We start from the raw sequence: 22,177 nt of genomic DNA, 5'->3' as shown, positions 1-22,177 counted from the left end.
CATCACAAAAGTTGTCTTCAAGAATTTCACTATACAGCATAAAGAATACAGAATGCTGGGGAATCCGTGAGTTTGAAGGAGGATGTCATTAGGCTTTCCCTCACAGCAAACTTCCTAAGGAAGACCAAAATATTTCAAAGGTTTTCTTTTCCAAGTTCTATTAGAAAATCAGTTGGAATATTTGTTTTTACCTAAAGGAAAGTCAAAAGTGACTTAATTGACAAAAACTGTGGAGGGAAGGAAATCACAGATTACTCCCTTCCTAGCTATTGTATCCTTGCAGTTAGGTCACTGCTTTCCAGGTTTACTCAGCAGCATTCTGAGCTACAGGAAAAGTCACCTTAGTCTTTTCTCATCTCCTAGAAGGTTTAACCCCACTTCCCACTCCCTATCACTTTCAAATGTTGTTAGGCTTCTATTGGCACATCTTTACTTGAAACCATACTGCCTGCATGAGCTAAAGGTTGCCATATCCATGCTGTAACTCCCTTCCCTCCCCTATTTTTCCTCTTGTCTCCCATTATTTTCCATCCTACAGTCTTTAATCTTTTTCCTCATGCATGCTCTGTCATTCCTTAAAAAAGGCAGAAGATTACTGTAACATAGAAAACAAGCTACAGTAAGATGTGGGTGCATGTCTGAATCCCAGGATTTACATATAGCTTGGATCACAAAAACACTAGGACATGCTTGGCTAAACAGTTTTCCTGTTAGTAAAATGCAGTACCAAATTGTACCAATGAACTTAAATTCAAATTCTAGTCAGATCATACAAATAAAAATCATATTTACCAATTGAAATAAATTATTTAAAGCTTCATGCTTACTGATTAAAATAATTATTAAAATCTATTATTTTTATTAAACCAATCAACCTTGACACATAAATTCTGCATTTATCCAGCAAAACACTTCAATTCCAAGCATTCTAGTAAGTGACAAAACCAAACACTTTCTTAAAAAGTACAACCCAAAATGCAACTTCTAGCAGTCCATATGGTTCTTCTGCAATAAGCTTCCAAAAGGAAGTATTACTATGCTGAGAGTAATTTTGAATATATTATGTATTATATAAGTTTTCACATATTAGTAAACACTATCACCTACATTGCACAATTCTTTCTCACCTTCTACAACTGTCTGAACACTTTGGGCAAAGAAATAAAATACAAGTTCTTAGACAAGTTAAAAAAAAATTAATAAATGCTTTATCTAGTTAGAATAATACCAGCTTCCTGCACTGACGGACCATTTATTGGTAATTGTTTCACAGTGGGACATGGGTTAAGACCAGAAATTTTCTGCTACCTTAACAGAAGAAACACAGTAGCACAATGAAGTTGTTTTCACAATGTTCTGCCCTCCAGGAGAGAAAAGATATTACAACTTTTATAAATCCCTTTGATAAGGATGAACTGGGAGTCTGGGACATTGTACCTAGTAAAGGATATTTTCTGCTGCCACTATAATCTTTCTGGGAGCAATGCAGCATTCTGTGGTTTAACAGTGAAACAACAGACTTTGGAAGGGGGTTTAATTGGGTAATAGAAAGGGTTGTGCATGTGGGGAAGATGAGGACTGCAGATTAGAACTAATACAAAAATAGTCTGAGTGGAAACACAGGAGAAATGTGAGGGGGTTGCTATTTATCTACCAGATATGAATAAAAGGTCTTTTCTTAACCTCTAGTATAAAAATCCCACTGGCAATGCTTTAATAGGCTTGCAGTGATTAATTCTATTCAGTTCTATTTTCAAAGGTTTAAATCACTTAACTGTATAGCAGTCTGGTAACCATGGTTCCATGAAATAAAGCACACATTTTTGTAAAATAGCAAGAAGATTTCATCAGAAAAATGATCATGACTTAACACTATCTGGGAAATGTCTGTAGATCTTTAACCTGCACCATTTTTAGCTTAAGTTTTTAAATAACTGTTCATTTTGCTAAGCTGTCCTGGGCACAGAACAACCTTAGTGTATTTATGCATTGTGAAGCAAGTTAGAATATCTATGCTGATTGATGTTCTCAGTCATACGTACTGAACACAAACCAAACACGTTGGTTACAACAGGAATGACGATTTGTCCTCTGTAATGATAACCTGAGTTAACGTTTAAACTATGAATTCCATAGATTTTTAATCTCAGAATTGGGCATTCTGCAGTATCCACATTCCAGCTTACAGAAAAATAAACATAAATTTGATAAAAATCTTTAATCCACTGAGATTTTAAAAACACTAAAAACAGTGCATAGATGCCAGCTAACAGAACAGTGCTGCTGCTGTCTTTCACATGACCTTGAAACATTGATCTCATCCTCACATTGCTATTCTTTATAATATGGGTAAGAGTGTTCTTATAGACCCTGCAAGACCTCTGACAGACTATTTTATACACTAAATTCAAAAAATAAAGTTTCCTGTTATTAATGTGCTTGCTTTTTAATGTTCTCAATTTTATTTTCTGCAAAATTGGGGATGTGGAAAAAATGATGGAACCAAAAAGTAATTTAGATTTTTATTTTCACTTAAGGTCACATGAACACTGCATGAAAGCAGCCTTTGATAGCAGATAGCTCAATTAAAGTATTGATTACATGAAAACTGAAAACAGAGGAAAACTAACAGTGTCTTTTTCTTTTTGCCCAAACTGTTTTCAAACACACACACAAAAAAAAAAAAAAAAAAGGTTGGACCTTTTCACAGAAAAAAATTCACATCATTCAGTAAAAATATATAACTTTTGCTTCTCCAAATATATTCAGGATATGGCTTACTGAAGATAAAAGCAGTTTCAGCTTCCTAGACTGACATTCATGAAATGTACAAATATGGTCAAATTTAGGAAAACTAAAAAAAACCCCAAATATCAGAGAAGATTTTCTGATAGCAACAATTCTACTTGGTTTGATAGCTGGTAGCTCTCAATTATTTGTGTATGTTGACCACGAAAAACCTAACATTTTTCCCTTCAGTAAGACCAGCAGACTTCCTTTCATCTGCGATAGTGAAAGCATGCCATCTAGCGGGCTTGGAATAAGTACATCTTGCTACCATCAATATATAAAACTTCTACAAACTTTTGGCCATGACTTCACCATGTATTTCTTATTTTTTCATACATCAAAATGGAAATCTATGGGCCAAACTGTAGGAATATAAAATTTAAATTTATCTAGGAATAAATTGTGAATCCCTGACTTCAGGACAATTTTGAGATTTTAAAGGTATTTCCAAACTTTACTAGAAAGACAGTTAACAGTCACTAACTGCTCTCTGAAATACAGTTTGTACTTAGCCTCAGTTCCCTTCCTCTGTCTTTTTTCTCCTAATTACTATTGGCATTTGAACATCAGACCTCTGCATCCTACCATCTGTCATGTCAGCAATGGTCCTTTATTACAGATAAGAAACTTAGTAAGTAAAAACAAGAATTTAGAGCTGCTAAAAAGGTCCATGAAGGACAAATGGAAATTAACTTCTATAAATGACAATCAAAGTTTTTGTGTGAAACTTTCATATGTATCAGGGGAATAAGCAAATCAAAACAAAACCAACACCTGAATAAAATCCTCTTACATTGCCTGTAAGAGCATAATCTTAGCAAATATGAAGTCTCAACATCTGGAGAACTGACACAAATAAGTGTATCTTAGTATTTGAGTTTTCCACTTTGAATAATTAATTGCCCATTTGTTAAATAGAATTGTAGTGCTACAATTTTACATTAAACTATGATGCTACTTTACACATACAAATACAAATTTGGTCTAGTATATTGAAATTATTTTTTCCCTTTTCCTGCTGAAGCGATTTCATGCAATGAACTCTTCATGAGAACTCAAGCACAAGTTTAAGGAGATTAGACACTGAACTGTGATGAATTGCTGAAATTTACTTTTCACTCAAGTAACATGAACCAAACAAGATTAGATTTGTTCAATTTTTATTCTTATCAGAAAGTGGCATTTAATTTATTCATTAAAAAGCAATTTGGAAACAACTGCTTTCAAAAAACCTGAGATTTTTTGTACATGTTTTTAGAGCACTATTCCTGTTAGCATCTACTTTCTGATTTACATGCACTTTATTTTAGTTTCAAATATTCAGATCTGAATATTTGTGTTTAAAATCAGCCCAAGGGTCTTTTGGGGGTTTGGGTTCTGTACGTAAATGAAAATCAAAATAATTAATACAATTTTGGAAAAAGAGAAATTTTAGCTTAACACTAGGGTACAACTTTTCCTCAATTACTAAAAACATGCCGGAAAACAGTCACAGTACTAGACAGTAACAAATTCGTAAAAGAGAACAGTAAGGAAAAATTAAAATTGCAAAATATTTTGAGACAAAACTCTACTACTGGCTTTTCTATGTTTTAATTTTTGTCACAATCAGGAAAACTGGGCATAACAATTTTAGTGAATAAAATAAGATGGCACCCTGTGCTTTATCATTCTTTGTCATATAGCACATCTGTTTAACAGAAAAACTTCCGAGCTATGACATTATGGCTTTCATATTACATTAGAGAGTCTTTCATAAATCAAAACTTTTTAAAGAAAAAAATATTAAAATGGATTTCAGTGCAACATGCCAGAGTTTTCTCGGAGTTATGCTGCAGTCTGTGAAAATATATGATTTTTATCATGTAACTAATGAATGTTATAAAAGCTTCCTCCACAGCCTGATCTGATATTGCAAATCTACTCTGGAAGTGGAAGAATGTATTTCAATTTCTCTTCCTTTGCATCTGCCATCTTGAAAGACAGCATATGTTTATAGCTTTTCATTGCAATAATCATCCTAGCCAGAAACAAATTTTTCAAGCAGCCACCTGCTTTCTTGTATTTTTCACGTCTATTTTGGGTCTTGCAAACACTTGTGCCACTGTTATATTCCGTAAAAGCAGTTTTAGAATCCAAAGTTTATTGTGACACAGAATATAATTTTAACTCAAATACTTATGTGGTTTTGATTGATCCAGTTTTGTAGCTGTGTAGTGTAAATATGGGTTCACTCTGAAAGGACGGTAAGGATAAAAGCAGCAGAAGTATCAGCTATAGATGGAGATGACTGCATTTTGTCAATAAAGTGAATTACAAAGTAATCTGTAGAGAGTATGTCTCATATTGCCATGAGAAGCTACAAATTCAGCACTGCCTTATGCATTTCGCTAGTCTAGGTAAGCTATTTTATTTATTTGTGCTCAGGTAAATAACCATAAAAGTTTTTTTCAACACATTAAATCTACTTCAGAGTAAATTTAAATTTAGTTTCAGCTTTTAAATTTCCAGTTTCATTTCAGCTGGTGTTTTATGTTTTGTTAGGTTTCTATAGCATTTGTAAAAGTGCTAATTTTATTCAAAGCATTTCACGAACAACTTGAAATATAAAATTAATAGACTGCTCTGCAAGTTACCATAGTTTCAGATGTTGACTGGGAATGTGAAGAATGGCTTTGACTGGATGGAGTCTTCCAAAGATTAAGAGAATCATCAAAATCTGTAGCAAAAAAAAAAGAATTAAAAAAATCAAACAAAAAAGTTTTCTTTTTCGTTCCTAAAAGACCTGCAGAGAGCATTACAAGATTTTCAAAAACTGTTTCAGTGAAACAGAAAAGTAGCCAACCACAGTTATATTCTGATATCTTCAGAATGACAAATTTTCATACATTGTACCTATGAATTCTTATTCAGGAAATCCCTTCAATAAACAGGACTTAAATATAATACAATTTTCAGTGCAACAAAATAGTCTGGAAAAATCTACACTTAAGCAGTTGCATAGACTTCAATAATCTGAAATAGTTCAGATTTAGTTTTATTTAAAATGTAATAATACAAAAGTATCTAAGATACTGAGGTGTCAGAGTACAAACATAATTAACAGATGTCCTTGTCCAAAAAGACTTCAAATTCACATTTTAAGAGAAGCAGTTTCAAGAGAACCCATATTCATAAATACAATGAAGACAGAATTACTTTGTAGATCTGTTTCAGAATAAAAAGTGCCAGAAATAGCACAAAACTGTCGATAGCAGGTTTTGAGGCTTTCATACATTTAGGAAAAAAAGCAATGAATAAAGAACTAGATTATACAGATTCTGAATGCAAAATCCACAAAAGTAGAAGTCCTATACATATCTTAGCTGATTACTAAACTGAACTAACTAATTTTATGTTTAACCTAACTTTGCGGATTTTTTTTTTTTTTTTTTTTTTATATTCCTGAAAAAGTGTGAGAAAAATACACTGGGGAATAACATGACAAAAATGGGTTTAGGAAGATAAAAGAAAGCAAGACCTTCTATTAAGAGATATGGGACCTATTAAAAAGCAAAACCAGGTCATTATAGATAAACAACACAATTCTGAACATATGAATAGAGGCCTTTCAAGCACTACAGTTTTACGGATGGAGCAAACATTGCCATGCCCTCCCTTTTTTAAAAATAAACAGAAATTCTGTACCTCATTCCTAAAATATAGATTATTCTCCGCCCTCATTTCAACTTTTTTTTTTTGTTTGTTTGTTTGGTTTTTTTGTTTTGTTTTGCTTTTCGATAACCTCATAAAACATCTCTCAACTGCTCACTGAAAAGTTCTACAATCCTGGAGTTTGAGTTGCTCTTATATATGACTGCATCAACTAACAGAACTACCAAGAGGCACAAAAAAGACGAGCATGGAAGGAGTGAAATGTGTTGCATTGAAAAAAATTACACTTATAGATAAATAAGAAAACATATTACACTTATAGCCACAGAGAAAATTGAGGATTTTTTTACTGCTAAGGTAATTCTCTGATAAATCAGAGTTGACCAATAATACTTATTTTCCTTGGATCTGTCAAAGTCACAACTTGCTAGGGGAAATAACATTCCTCTTCTGTTCGTGTTTCTGTAACTAAGATTAACAGAAGCAGGCCTACAAGAACTGTTTAAACCTGTAACCTTAGAAGATGGAAATACAAAAAAGTAGGCACACGTAAAAGAAAGAAACCAAGAAGAACGAACTTACTAATTTTCCCTCCCTTGAACAGTTTTTACTAATGGAGCTCTCTGATGAATTTCCTAGCTTTCTAAAATTAAGTTTATAACATATATTTGGACAAGAATGTCAGTTCCCACAATGCATCATAGTAAGACTTAGATCAATTTTATTTTTTATTTTTTTTTAACCTGTGTGCCTGAAGTATCTCAAATCTGATTTTCATATTGATTCATTGTTTTCTGAACAATATTTCTGAGTATTTTTTTTTTTCAGTCTACAAATTAAATTATATCTGATGTCTTAGAATGCAGCTAACTTCAGTATATAAGAGCCCACTCCTACTCATGCATCTTTAAAGTTGAACACATCAAGAAAGAGGAGTCTTAGAAACAGTCCATATATTTCTTTGTCCTAAACTTTCATTGTATTGGTCTGTCAAAGTCATAACTGTAAAAAGTATTTTACAAACAATATTTTGCAAGAAATTATACTGCAGAACCAAAGGCATCTTTTCTATTTATAACTTTCTGAAGATGCAGATAACAGCTCAGAGCTTTTTCTGCACTATGTTAAAACTACTGGCTTATCCACCACTGAAATCCTTAGAGCAATATTTTTCTAAACGTATTTAAGTGCCTGGCTTGAATATTAATTTTCAGTTCCATTTTTAGTATGAATTTTTTGAGGTAAGTTACTCAAAACTAGAAATTATTTATGTAGGTTTAAAATACTACAAGATCACATTAACAACACTTACCAGTTATACCACCTTTTTCTATGATGAGGTTATCTTCCTTGGAAGAATTCAAATCAAACATGTAACATCCTAGGTAACAGTGTTTCACCATCTGCTTCACATGCTCATAGAACCGGCAGTGATACAAAAGGGCTTTAAGTGCCCGTTTTCCTGTCTGAGAAAGGCCAGATTCTTCATCACATACACATGGACCCTGAAGACATGAAATTCACAGACATCATTTCTTCAAAGGAATGTTTTACATAAAACTGTCCAAAAAACCCCAAATCAAACCTAATACTGTGTATAAGTGCATATATGTAGCTGCTTTACAAGCTGTAAAGTAATAGATTCCAAAAATCAAATGTAGATCTTATTAAGGCTGAGTTAAATATATTTCAAAAACTGCAATATTTTAGCAAAATGTAAGTAGCTATTTAGGAAATAGTAGCTATTTGGGAAATTTATTAACAGCTAAATAGGAAGTGATGGAAAGCAGTAAATGGGTGGTTTTAAGACTGTATGTATGAGGAGACTTTACAATTTTAATTTCTTATTTAATTCAAATTACAGATACCAACTAATGCAAAAGTTTTCCTTAGAAAAAGATAAGAGTAAATATCCTGAAAAGGTCATCCTGTTCTAAAATATACTACCATTATACTACAACTAGCTGTGTCAATCTACTATGATAAAAGATTTATTTAGAAAACAAGACATGAAAAGAAAGAACTTCTCTTTGAAGAATGGTTTTCAGACACATCTTTTCAAATACTGACTTCAGGGAAAACTTTCTAGAGAAGTGGATTTTTACATGAAAAGAAAAACTTCATAGTTTTATTTCAAATAAACAGCTTAGTTTGGTTTTGTTACAGTATTTCTATGGTAACAGAAGACAATATGAAGTTTAATTAAGCTACAAGATACCCTCTTTCTGATTGACTATAAAAATTAGAAGTAATAATTGCCGAAAGAACCCAGACTGAGAAAAATTCAAACCAATTTCATTCTGCAAGGTAGTTTTAGGTGGCTTCTTGCAGTACTTCAAGAAGAACCTAGTTAGAACTGTGGAAAGAAAATTCACCACTGGTAATTAGAAACTTTCTTTGGCAGTTGGGAGACAGAGAGAGATCAACTGCAAATAAGTAATTTGAAAAACTCTATTTGTCCCCAAGAGGCTCTCAATCTCTCCCATCCCCTCCATTTACAATGAGCACAAGCTTACTTTCTTAGGAAGCAAACAAAAAAACAGATCAAGCAGAAGCAGTAAAACTAATTTATGGTACATCATAAATTATAACCAAAGCTTTAGATAGCTGCTGCTTATTCTGTTTGGTTTCTGTTACACAGAAACTACTTTCCCGATTTGCATTTGTCCTGGGTTCAGCAGTAGCAGTCAGTTTTTCTCCTTCTTAGTAGCTGTTGCAGCACTGTGTTTTTGACTTTCGGCCTGGGAACAGAGCTGATAACACCGATGTTTAGACTGACCAAGGACTTTGTGAGTCTCATGCTCTGCCAGGGAGGAGGAGGGGCCGGGAGGAAGCGGGGACAGGACACCTGACCCAAACTAGCCAAAGAGGTATTCCATACCACAGCACTTCATGCCGGGGGATGTAACTGGGAGCTACCCGGAAGGGCACGTCCTCTTTTCGGTCGGACTCTCTTTTCCGGCGAGCGGTATCGTATTCTCTTCCCTTGTTATTTCTCTTATCATTATTATTATTGGTGGCAGCAGTAGTGATTTGTGTTATACCTTAGTTACTGGACTGTTTTTATCTCAACCCGTGGAGAAACTAACATAGCAAAATGAATTATCAACTAGATAACAGGAACACTACAGACATTCCTGTGGAGATACTGGACTACAAACTATTTACAGTCTTTCCTTTTCCTATTTGTCTAAGGGATAAAAATGATGACATTCTACTTTGGGTATGGTACATGGTTCCTATTATTCTCCTAGATCCACTTAATAGCTCTTCTCTGAACTCACATGCAGTGATGGCAACAGATGAAACACCTTACTCATTGCAAATTTTAAAAAAAAAAAAAAAAAAAGGCAATTCTGAAATACAGAATTTTATCTTGTTGGTATCTTACAATTTTAACTGTTGTTTGTATTTTCAACAGTTTTAATTTACCAGTTACCATAAAGTGCTATTTGATAACATGTTTCAGCATGAATACTTATTAAACAGAATTAGTAAAACAACCCAAAAAAAAATCAAAAAAAACCTTCTTCCCTAAGAGGGTAGTCAGACATTAGAACAAGTTGCCCAGAGAGACTATACCCTTGGAGATACTCAAAACCGAGCTGGACACAGCCCCAAGCAACTTGCTGTAAGTCACCCTCCTTTGCAATGAGTTATGTTTTAAAGAAGCATTTAAATTTACCTAAGCAACCAGCTGCTTCATTCATTGTTTCTCATCACTTACATTTCCCCCCCCAAAAAAACCATTTTATAATCACCACATTATCAGAATTTTATCTTCCCCATACCCATCAAACCATGCTGCATTTTAAGTGTGGGTTAAATAAACAACCAATACCTATCCTAAAAGTTAATGATACTATGTAAGCAAGCAAATTTCCTAGGAACCGAAAGATACTACATTCATGAAATAAAACATACATAAACAAACAAACTTTGTTTCCGTTCTTAAGCTTGTTAGAAGTTTGAAAGAAGTTTGTCTATTCATATATTTTGTCTTCTCAAATGTCACCTTAGACACGTAATTCTTTATATTTTATAGGCATACTGACATAAGTTTTCTTATCTAATAACGTCTCTCTGTGATACTATGACCTTTCTCATTCAACGTAATAGTCACTCACTTGCCAAATGCAATCTTTCATGTCTTCTGTAGGAAGTGGAATCACAAGGAGATTTTGTAGAATAAAAGCAGCCTGAAATAAATGAAAGCATCATTATTGATATCTAGCCATCAAAGCTAAAAAAAAAAGAAACAACAAAACAAAACCAAAAAAACCACATCAGATTGAACAGCACAGTCTACAAGTCTACATATTATGCCACTGCTTTAGACATATGCTGAAACACAAAGAATTTTCATGTTCATGTTGGGGAAAAGAAAATAAAAATAAATCAGAAGGATATAACCCAAACCCCCTCAAGCTTCACCTACAATAAACGTCATTAGGGCAAACAGTTTAATCACTGTTCCAGTACAGTCAAACCTATCCAATTAGCATGACAAGACGTACTGGGGAAAAATCCCTGAAGGGAAAAACTTAACTGCTTATGATCCTTCACTTTACTGTTGTTATGTTTTGTATTAATTGAGATAATTTTGGGACACAGTGGGATACACAGACACATTGGTTCCAAATATCTTCCTTTCTCAATACATGGCATGTGTGTTTTGCTAATTTATATCACACACATTTTGCACGTATATGTCGGTGGACTGAAACTGTTTATTTTATATTTTGTCAATCTTTTGTCAATAATTTGACTCTTAAGATACTACTGAAAAATGTGGAAGTTAAATAAAACAACAAGGTTGTTTTATTGCTTATTCTCAAAAGCATTTTGCACAAATAAATTCAAAATATTACTTTGGAAAATGTTACTAGTTGAGCAATAAAGCTGGGAAAAAAATAAATAACCCACTATGTTTCACCATTGCTCTTTCTTAGTCCTTGGAAAACAAGAAAAACATTACAATTAGAGTTGATAAAGTTGCAAAAAATGTGTACGCAACTTACATATAGTATTATATAGTTCTACTATATAATATGTAATATATAATATATTATATATATTATAATATATAATATATATTATAATATATAATATATATAATATATATATAATATATATAATATATATATAATATAATATTTTATATATATATATAATATAATGTTCTGTTAGAGTACAGTGCCTAGACAGATTACTTCATGCTTGCAATGGGGAGGTATTTATCACAGATCAATTGATGAGTTCATACCAAAGTGTACATAAATCGAACAAAACGGTCATTAGAATCTGGGCTAATTTGTTATGCTTTAGCAACCTATTTACCTGCCTGAGTAAGCCTTAGGAGTTTTTATGCATTCCCTTATATTATTTAGATCTTTTCTGCTTTTACAGTAGTCATCTGTATTTGTTGCTTCTTGAGCAATTCTAAATAAGAAGCTAAACACTTAACTATGTAGCATTTAACTTACAAAGCAGTAGGTATTGTGCAGCATCGTAGAGCACATATATAGAAAAAATATTAAAAAAATCTTTTCTCCTTAATGAAAAAAAACTTTACAATCTATAACAGAAAGACACAAGAAACATACCTCCCTGCGTACCATGCTACATTCAGATTGGTCCAGAAGGATGTTTATCACTGTTCCCCACAGACCTCCTGAAATATTCTGGCAACTTTCTGCTAATGCAATACATCCTACTTCAAGAGATGTAAGAGCTGATCCTATTCCAAGTGCTGTAAATCTGACCTAGTACATACAAACGAAACACAGAGTGGTATTTCTTACAGTAATTAGCAACAAGTTTTTAAAAAAATTAAGTTGTATCAACTGAGCCCAGAGCTTAAGGGAATAACTTAAAAAGTAACAACCTTATATACCCTATATTTCTCTGTCCCTATACTCATAATCACAACTATTTGCCACTTAAAAAATAGTTCCATTTAGCAAACTTGCAATTTAACAGATTTGCATCAAATATACTTGGCTCTAAATCTGTAGTTGATATAAATGTTTCTGCTTTGCGACTAAGTAACAGCAATGTCAATGAGAACGGCCTATGAATCATGATCACAAGTGACTAATGAAAGCATACAAGACAGAAAATGTAGGGAAGGATTTCTCAGAAGATATTTATATGGAAACATTCTCCCTACTTTATTGATACTGTAATTTAGTATATAGTGAGTAACATTTTAAATAATGAAAACCAGTTGTTTCAATATTAAATAAATTGATGAAACTGAATTTTTGCAAATACATAAGGGTCAAAATAAGATATCAACTTCATATTGCATTAACTAACCTCAGGGTCTCTATCTACCCATAAAGGAACCAGCCATGCCAAACCTAGCTGAGAAAGAACTTGTTCTTCACTGTTATCATAAGGCAAAGACCAAAGAGATATCCAGTCCTGATTAAAAAAAAATAAAGAAATTATTTTATAAATCTTTCAATGCCATGCCAGTCTACCCACAGACTGAGCTACCAATTACATACTAAAACACTTTAAATGCACACAGCACTGATATTCTAGGAAAGTTTTTGATTCTGCCTCTATGAACATGTTGACTTCACCTGCTGAATAAAATTGCATTTGTGCCTTCTTCAAAGAATTAGGAGAGCAGTGCTAAAGGGAGATTAAATATACTGGGATAATTATTTCCATTCAAAATTTACTCCATACATTTTTAATTTCTGCTTATTATTAAAATCTGACTTTCTTCTTCAAGTGCATAAAACTACTAAATAAGGACCTGCAATTATTACTTAGATCACAATTTATTCTTTCTCTTAATGCATCTGCCCCATTATTAAATAAAGTTTCTCAGACTACCACATACTAATTAGCTGCAGATTCCATGAAATCATACTTGGCTTTACAAATTAACTTTTCAGCTCAGGTTAAAAAAACCTCCATACCTGCCAAATGCTCTCTTTAACCATGGCACTGCAAAAAATGATGCATTAAGTTCATAATGAATTACGACACCTAAAATTTTATGTATTTGTATTCTGGCCAGATATGAATTTTGCTAATAAGTAATGATAACTCCTTTTAGGAGACAATTATTGTTTCATGTATGTATATATTCTTTCATGTATGCATATATACACATATATATGCATACATGAAAGAATACACACATGTATAAACATGTTAGAAAGCCCATTATCTGTACAAGGCTGAAGAAGTAATGATGTCATAAATCCTTAAATTTATTCATCTTACATAAAATTATGACTTATTTTTTTATAAAAAGAAAATTATACTTTATTCTCAAATAGGCCTTTCTCAATCCAGAGAATTACATGCAGAATAATTCCAGTAGGGCTAGAACTGAATCTTCAGCTTTCCTATTCATTTATCTAACATTACACACCTAATGAGATTGAGCTTTTTTTTTTTTTACTTTTACTATCTGTTGCCATGAGATACCATGAGGCATTTCTGCCCCCCCATTTGAAAATCTGTGTGCAGCCCTCACAAATGACAAGATAAGGGCAAGCGTAAGGCACTCACCATATCCTTGGCTTGAGCCGTCATTTCGTGAGATAAGTGAAGCAAGCAAAGAACTGTGCTTTTCGTAACACCTTTTCCCATGAAGGACATAGCATTTCCTCCCCATTCAACATAAAATGATGAGATGACCTAGGAGTAGGGGTACAAGTTCCTGGTAGATTTACTCTAAGCAGTATACAGGTAGAGTACGAACTGTCTTACATAAACTGTCTACTAAAATATAATTTAAATTCATGAAAAGATGTCAGACTTTTGGCTGAATCTGAATTTATTTCTTTATTAGTCATTTCGAAATGTGATGGTTTCCTATCTAGTTACACTTCTGAAGATCAGTGGTTTTTATTTGCTTCTCAAATGAAGACTGCAGCCAAGCATAATAATAACCACAATATTAACAGAGACCTGAGAGTTTGTTTTTAATGTGAACAGCCCATTTATTGTACGCAAGTTTTTATGCTATGTTTGGAATTAAAAATATAATTTCATTTCAAAATTCTATGCTCGGGAAGAAGGGCCACTTATATGTTTTACTGATTTAAACTGGAATAAAAAAGTATCAGCTTTGTATATAAAATCCTAATCAACAGACATAAAGGATCATAACATAAAGTAAACTCTGTGACCAAGTATCTCCATATATGTTAAAATAAAGTGATGCTGCTTTCAACAAAAAATGCCCCAAATATTTTATTAAAATCATAATCTTAAGACTTATACTTCTAGATGTATTCTTTTTCCCCAGAACATGGCAATTTAAACGTCTCAATTTTTGCTGCTGTTCTTTCTTTCAGTGGCCTACTCTACAGAAATTCTTTCGGTCCCACTTTCTCCCCTTACCTAAAAAGACCTACAATTACTTTTATATTTAAGCCAAGTAAAACTGCATAATTCTTCCGCACATAGAGCTTATGCATTACTAGTTGATTTCATTCCATAATATTCATTAGTATTTTGTCTAATAATAATCTTTCTTTTACATTAACATCTATAACCTTGGTGTCGTTTTCAGTCTAGACTTCAAATCTCAAAACTCATCTAATCAAACAGTTCTAAAACATTTATTTCTACCCAAGAAAACCTTGGCAAGTGAAGACTTCCCCCTAAAATATTTTTTCTTCCATCACAAACATGATTATCATCTGTATACAAACTTTCCGGACACTTATCTGGTTGCTATTCATATCATTCAGAATTGCAAATGAATTAAACCTACTTTAAAACTTTTTCAAGCCTCAGATTTTAGTATTTGAAACTAAAAAGAAAACTTCTAAAAGGTACCTACCCTACTGAATACCTGTAAAACAATCAAAAAAGCCAGATCTATGCTTTTTCTACAGTTTTAAGAAAACTGGAGTTTTCAAATGATGGAATTTTAGCAGCAAAATTTTAGTTGTCTATCATGGCCACGGACTTAACAAACAAATAAGAACACTGAAAACAAGAACGAAATTTTGGCTTCCCAACAGCTGCATCATCTTGAATTACCTCATTTCTGCTTTCTCTGTGTTAAAAACCTGCCTGATGTGTTAACTGTTCCCCCAGACCACCTTTCACACATGGATTTTGCCTGTGGGAGAGTACCTTGGATTTTCATCTTAGTGTTTCAATAAAACAAAAAAAAACAAAATAAAAAATAAAAAAAAAAGCCAACACCCTCCCCTAAAAAAAAAAAAAAAATCAAAACCAAACCAACCAACCAAACAAACAAAAACCAAAACCCACCCACATCTACTTTTCATCTTGATTAAACTATAGTCACTCTTTCTTTTACCTGTTAAACAGGGGACGAAGGCACACACAATAACAAACAAATCACTCTTTGGAAGAACAGATACAGATCACTCAATCTAGTCTCTATATTTTTGCTATTTACTTAGTAGAAAAAAGCACCTTTCCCGCACCTGTTCCTAGTGACAATACTCACTAAAAGTATGCCATTAAAATTATAATGTCATTAGTTAAAAGCATTTCTTTACAAGCATTCAAACCAAAAGCTAATAACGTAAGCTACTTACCTCAAGAAGACCCGTTAAATATCTCTTACAAATTGTGACAGGTTCAACTTCAGCAGAATAGGTACTCCAGCCTGGAAGTGCAGTAACATGAACCATTCCTCCTAACGTTCTCTCCAGTGAAGGAAGACCATAAAAACGTGGTGCATCTGTTAGCCTTAAACAGTGTAGCAGCTTCAGAGCCAGCTCAGTTCTGAAAGAGCCAGCAAGTTCCAAGCCCTCTCTGGTTTAATTGTAAAAAACAAAAATCATTAACTGTCAACATGAAGCTATTACAAGGAATAATTTTGCAAGAAGGCAATGCATCATTCTTTTTACTGTTAGTCTGAAAGTCTCAGCATCTTAGTTACTATTGCCTTATGCACAGAGTAGCATGGAACTAAATTTGACATTTCTAGCTTCAACGAGGTTCTGAAAACATAATATTGCATCTGATTATAACAGGGCTGCTTAACTAAAATCTGACAAGTGAGATATAACTAATTATTAAGGAGCATGTTAAATAAAGAGTAAGAGACTGAGAATAATGAATAACAATGAGAAGAGTTGCAAAGCTTAGTAGTTACACTTATGTTTGTTCTTGCTGATGAGACAAATTTAAAAACATTTCCTGCAAAATATCATCAATCTAGAATTCAGGTAGATATACCAGTATGTGAGATATAACTAGCAGGAACTTCTATAATCCTCCCTTTTCCAGCTGCCAAGATTTTTCGAAAATTAATAACTGAGTGGGAAGAGCAAAGATAACGTGTTGACAGTATCTTTAAAAAAAATTACATTGTGGCACTTAAATAAACAAATATTATCTTAAGCTGCAATTCTAGTATCTCTTAGAACACACATGGACAGAGAGATTTAGTGAGGGAATATGTTAGATACTCAGAGAAAAATTAAATAAATGCTGTGCTTAACTGACAAAAAGGTCTGAACTTCATGCTGGAAGTAGCTGTACTAAATAATTACTAACACGCACTGATATATTATATTAGGCTAAAAAAGGAGTTCAACTGCAATAAAAATTTGTTGATATTTCGAATATTTCAATGTTTTACTTTGCCATAAATAAATGGTACAAAATCAATAAAGTTATCATTTGCTTGCAAAAATTTCCAGCAGTGAGAAAGAAATGACCCATCTTCTCCCTGCAGTCAGTTTAACCATCTATTTGCTGAACAAACGACTAATACATCATCTTCCAAGTTTCCTAGTTGATTTCCTAATTTTACTGTGAGAAGGCTTATCTAATGTTGATCTTCAAAAGCAGTATACTCCATTTTTACAACTAAAGATGATTAGGTCATCACGTAATTATATTTAAATTCTGCCTAAGATACAGCAGCATTAAGTATTATGATCCCCAGTTAGAATTTCACAGTCAGGTCCATTTATACTGTACCTGTCAGTCACTGACATGGAACAAAATAACAATGTGTTAAAAAGACGAATGAGTTCTTTATCCAGTTGCTGCCTGACAGCAGTTTGTATTTCATCTATTTCATCCCTCACTTGGGATTCTGGTCTCACCAGGAGGCCCAAAAGGGATTTTGGCTTCTAGAAGAAAAGAATAAAAACACAGTCAGGAAATGCATTATTTAAATCCTATTTTAATACCCACACAAAAGCCATTTTTCTGTTAGGAGCTTGCAAATCACACAAAGTATAAATTACAAATTCGATGATCATTTTACTAAGAAGTATTTCTGTAAAAAGCACAGCTAAAAAATTCCTATAATTACCAATTACCTGAATCTTGACTTTACTAAATGGCACAAAAGAATCTACTGTTAAAGCCTTTAAAATTTCCTGGCATTAAGCCATGACACAGTGTATTTTGAAGAGTGAAAGTCAGTTAACCTGCAATAGAAATGTCTATCACAAGAAACAAAAAACACATAGTAGAAACATTAGATCAAGTTGTATCTTCTATGTCTCAGTTGACAAGCTTAAAATAATTTGATATAAAGATTTTACATTAATATATTGAATGGACCATACTTACAAAATTTTATAGGATTTCCAGTTATCCACATGAATTAAAGCACCTGAGTTCTATACGTAATTAAAATTGTCTACTAGCACTTTTTTTCCTACATGTTTAGGCTGTATTTTAAAATGGGGAAATACAACTGCATGGAGACTACTTATTATGATATCCTTTTTAAGACCATGAATGATCTTGCATGTGGGCAGTTTGCCCTTGCTTTGTGAAGAACAGTACTTTACAAACTTCTAAAACTGAAGCCATCACTTTTATCCTTTGTTTTTATAAATCAAGATTGAAATATTTTATTTGACAAATATAATAAAAGTTGGTTTATATTGCTTTATGATGTTCATTTTCTACTTGTTTTTATATTTTCCAATTTTACGCATCTTAAATTGCACAGTATTGGAAAGAACAAATCTGAAATAGAAAGCACAGGAGTCTAGAGAAACTGAAAAATAGACATAACCATTAAAAAAACAAACTTAAGTGACATACACACTGAAAGCAAATCTATCCTAACTTACATTTCTTGTTCTCAGTGTGAGACAGATAACTCTTTCTATCTTTTTGCCAAACAGAAAGTTCCAGCACACCTGTACATCAACCTTTAAGTTACATAGACAACACATATGTAGTTATGCAGCTAAGCATACCTTATACAGCTGCCTATGCTTAGCACACATGTATGTATGCACATGTGTACGTCCATGTGCACACATATGTACCTAGTTACATAGTTAACAATACCATATAAATATATATAGTTACACGTACATACAGAGTTCTGCATACAGCTATGCATAGCTGACTATAGTGATATGGCTTTATACAACTGTATTAGCATGGTTACACCAGAGCAAGAGACACTGGTAGATGTTGCTTACTTCTGGCAAATACAAAATCTGAGTTTAGAGAAACAATTCATATATAAAGTAAAGGAGAGAAGAAGGTTAAATCTTGTTCAAAGTTAACTTCCCCAAACACTACAACTGTAGCACCGACCACAAAGCAGCAGACTTTACTACCACAATATCGGCTATTTCTTTTGTCACTAAAGTAATTTTTGTTGAGGAACTCACCAGAAACAAACCAGCCAACCAGTTCACAGTTATATTATTTCCTCACAGTCTACAACTAACTTCTTAGATATATTCTTACATTTTTAAGCAATGATTTCAAGATCCACTTTAGATGGTTTGACTCCAAACTTGATCTCTGTTCTCTAAGCAACTTGTTTAAAAACCTTAAGACATCTACTAAAAGCTTCTCATCCTCCACAGAAGCTGGAAGCACTTGCAGAAACCTGCAATACAAACAAGAATGCTTACTTTCATACTTATAATACATTAAAAAACTTTAAAATCTCAGCCTAATATGGCTGAAGTCACCAGCAAATGTGGAATTAGAAGGTCAATTCTGTATTACATATATTTACATACAGCAAATACAGAGTTATACTAATAATATTATATATATCGGCTATATTATTATATACTTTTATACATTTCTTGTGTATTATGATATAAAATTGTTATGTATATTTAAAAGTCTATTTACATATAGTAAACATAGGATTGTATATAGTAAAAGGTAGAAAAATCTGAACAAAGTCACAGGAAAGAAAAGGTAATTACATATTAATAATTACAATTAATAATAATAGCAAAGCCTACCTATGCATTTTAAATAATCTTTATTTCAAACACAGCATTCTTATTTTTTGCTGGTTTTGTGTATGTAAATTACAAAACCACATAAACATTGAGGATGGAAAGGACCTCTGGAGGTCCAACCACCTTGCTCATGCAGGGATGTTTCCTGATGTTCAGAGGAAACCTCCTGTTTCAGTGTACGTGCATTACCTTTGGTCCTATCATTGGCCACCACTGCAAAGAGCCTGGCTCAGTCTTCTTTATACCCTGCCTTCAGGTACTTGTACACATTGATAAGATCTCTGTTCTGAACCTTTTCCAGGCTTATCAGTACCAGCTCTCTCAGTCTTTCCTCATAGAAAAGATGACTCAGTCTTTCATTGTATTTCTGGTGCTCCGATGGACTCTCATCTATATGTCCACACCCTTCTTGTACTGGAACTGGACCAAGCACTCCACGTGTGGCCTCACCAGTACAGAGTGGAAGGTAAGGATCACTTGCCTCAACCTGCTGGCAAGTGTCCTCCTCCAGCCCAGGATACCACTACCCTGCTTTTCTGCAAAGGCACATTGCTCCTGTTCAGCATGGTGTCCACCAGGGTCCCCAGGTACTTTCCTTAAAACATGATTTCCAGCTTGGTTGATCATAGCTTATGCTGCTGCATGGGGTTGCTGCCACCCAAGTGCAGGAGTCTGCACCAATCCTTGTTGAGCTTCACAAAGTTTGTGCCAACCCACTTCTTCAGCCTATCAAGGTCCCTCTGGACAGCAGCACAACACTGGCATACCAGCCACTCCTCCCCATTTTGTAACATAAGCAAAATTGCTGAGAGTGTATTCTGCCCCATAATCTTAATTGTTAATGAAGATACTGAACGGGATTGGACCCAGGCTTGATTCCCATTAACTCTGCCATTCCTGTGCATGAAATGGGTTTCAGGATTGGCAGCGCCATCACCTTTCCAGGGATCGAGGCCAGGCTGACTAGCCTGTAGCTCCTGTGTTCTCACTCCTGCCCTTTTTGAAGACAGCAGTGATATCTGCTTTCTTGCCTTTCTCAGGCACCTCTCACAGTCATTTAGATTGATCAAAGTGGACATCAAATTACTTCAATCAGGATACACTCATGGATGCATCCCATCAGGCATATGTCTTTATGTATGTCCAGTTTGCTTATGTATTCCCTACACTGTATTATGTACTCTTCCACCGACATGTCTTTCTTGCTGCAGAATTTCCCCCTGGTCTCTGGGACCTCAGATTCCTGAAAGCCAGTCTTGCTGATAAAGTCTGAGGTGAAGACATTCATTATCTCATGACCTCTTCCATGTCCTGTGTCACTGGGACTCCTGCCCCTTTCAGCAGCAAGCTCACTTTTTCCCTAACCTTCATCACCTATGTACTTTCAGAAGCCCTTCTTGTGGTCTTCAACAACCCTTGCCAGATTCAATTCCAGCTGCGTTTTCTGTTTTGCTAACTGCACACCTCTGCAGGGTCAGGCAATATCTCTCCTAACTTACCTGCCCCTACTTCCATCCTCTGTGGACTTTTGTCACGAGCATCTTGTTCATCCACATAAACCCCCTGGTATTTTTGCCTGAATTCCTGCTCACTGCCAGGGACCTCTGGGTTTGCAGGTGGCAATCACTGAATATTAACCAGCTTTCTTGGGTCTATCTTCCCTCCAGAGCCTGATCCCATCAGAGACCAACAATGAGATCTTTAAAGAGGCCAAAGTCTGTTCTTCTAAAAGCCAGTGCTGTGATCTTACTTTCTGCCCTGCTCCCTCCTCTCAGGAATCTGAACTCTACCACCTCCTCATCACTAGAGCCAAAGCTGCTTTAGACCTTCAAATACCTAATGAGTTCTTGCTTTTTACTGAGCATGAGGTCCAGCACAGCACCTCTCCTTATTGGCTCCTCTGTCACCTGAATCAGGAAGTTGTTACTGATGGGCCTGAGAAACCTCCTGGATTGCTTATGCCCTGCCCTGTTGTCCCTCCAGCAGATACAGGGAACAATATACCAGAACCAGACATGCATGTACAATCAATTCCATAAATTTAAAATATGAAAACTAGTAAATTTAAAACTTAAGCATCATAAGCCTTAATGGATTTCCACACAGTCAATATGCTTACCTGTTTATTGCTTTTTGCCAAACAAAGCTCTTCAAAATGGCTCCACAAGACCCAGAATTGCATTTTAATGCAAGCCTGTCATTCACAACATAAAAACTAAGTCTCGTGACAGCAGCTCTAACATCCCTATGAGATATTGCCTGAATGATTGAATTAAGACAATGCTGCAGTCCATAGTTTGTATGAGTTATTTTGAGTATAAGAATGTCTTCTGAGGATAGTTTTAGCGTGTCTAAAAATCTGAAAAGGTACAAAACAAAAATTATTAACAGCCACTATTTTTACAAACTATTTCAATGAGTTGACTCCTTCATTTCTCAGTTCAAATGAGAAGACAAAATATAAATTGTTAACCAACTCTTTCTCATCCCTCTGTCCCTGCCAAAAAAAAGAAAACCCA

At 34.1% G+C, this 22,177-nt stretch overlaps 1 protein-coding gene across 1 annotated transcript in view; it reads right to left on the bottom strand.

Annotated features, from left to right (window-relative positions):
- RTTN (rotatin) overlaps positions 1-22,177 on the bottom strand; it is a 93,320-nt gene that overhangs the window by 29,740 nt on the left and 41,403 nt on the right. The window contains exons 25-34 of the mRNA XM_080609782.1: positions 21,778-22,017; positions 19,144-19,288; positions 17,395-17,549; positions 15,999-16,218; positions 13,984-14,112; positions 12,766-12,873; positions 12,051-12,209; positions 10,572-10,643; positions 7,757-7,949; positions 5,427-5,509 (exon numbers count right to left, since the gene is read on the bottom strand). Of these exons, the coding sequence (XP_080465908.1) occupies positions 5,427-5,509; positions 7,757-7,949; positions 10,572-10,643; positions 12,051-12,209; positions 12,766-12,873; positions 13,984-14,112; positions 15,999-16,218; positions 17,395-17,549; positions 19,144-19,288; positions 21,778-22,017 (1,504 nt within the window). The remainder of the gene's footprint in view (positions 1-5,426; positions 5,510-7,756; positions 7,950-10,571; positions 10,644-12,050; positions 12,210-12,765; positions 12,874-13,983; positions 14,113-15,998; positions 16,219-17,394; positions 17,550-19,143; positions 19,289-21,777; positions 22,018-22,177) is intronic.

This window comes from Psittacula echo (genome assembly GCF_963264785.1).
Source record: "Psittacula echo genome assembly, chromosome: 2".
NCBI classification, from domain to species: Eukaryota; Metazoa; Chordata; class Aves; order Psittaciformes; family Psittacidae; genus Psittacula; species Psittacula echo.
The sequence above is the reverse complement of the archived record's forward strand: the minus strand, read 5'-3'. Positions and strand labels throughout refer to the sequence as shown.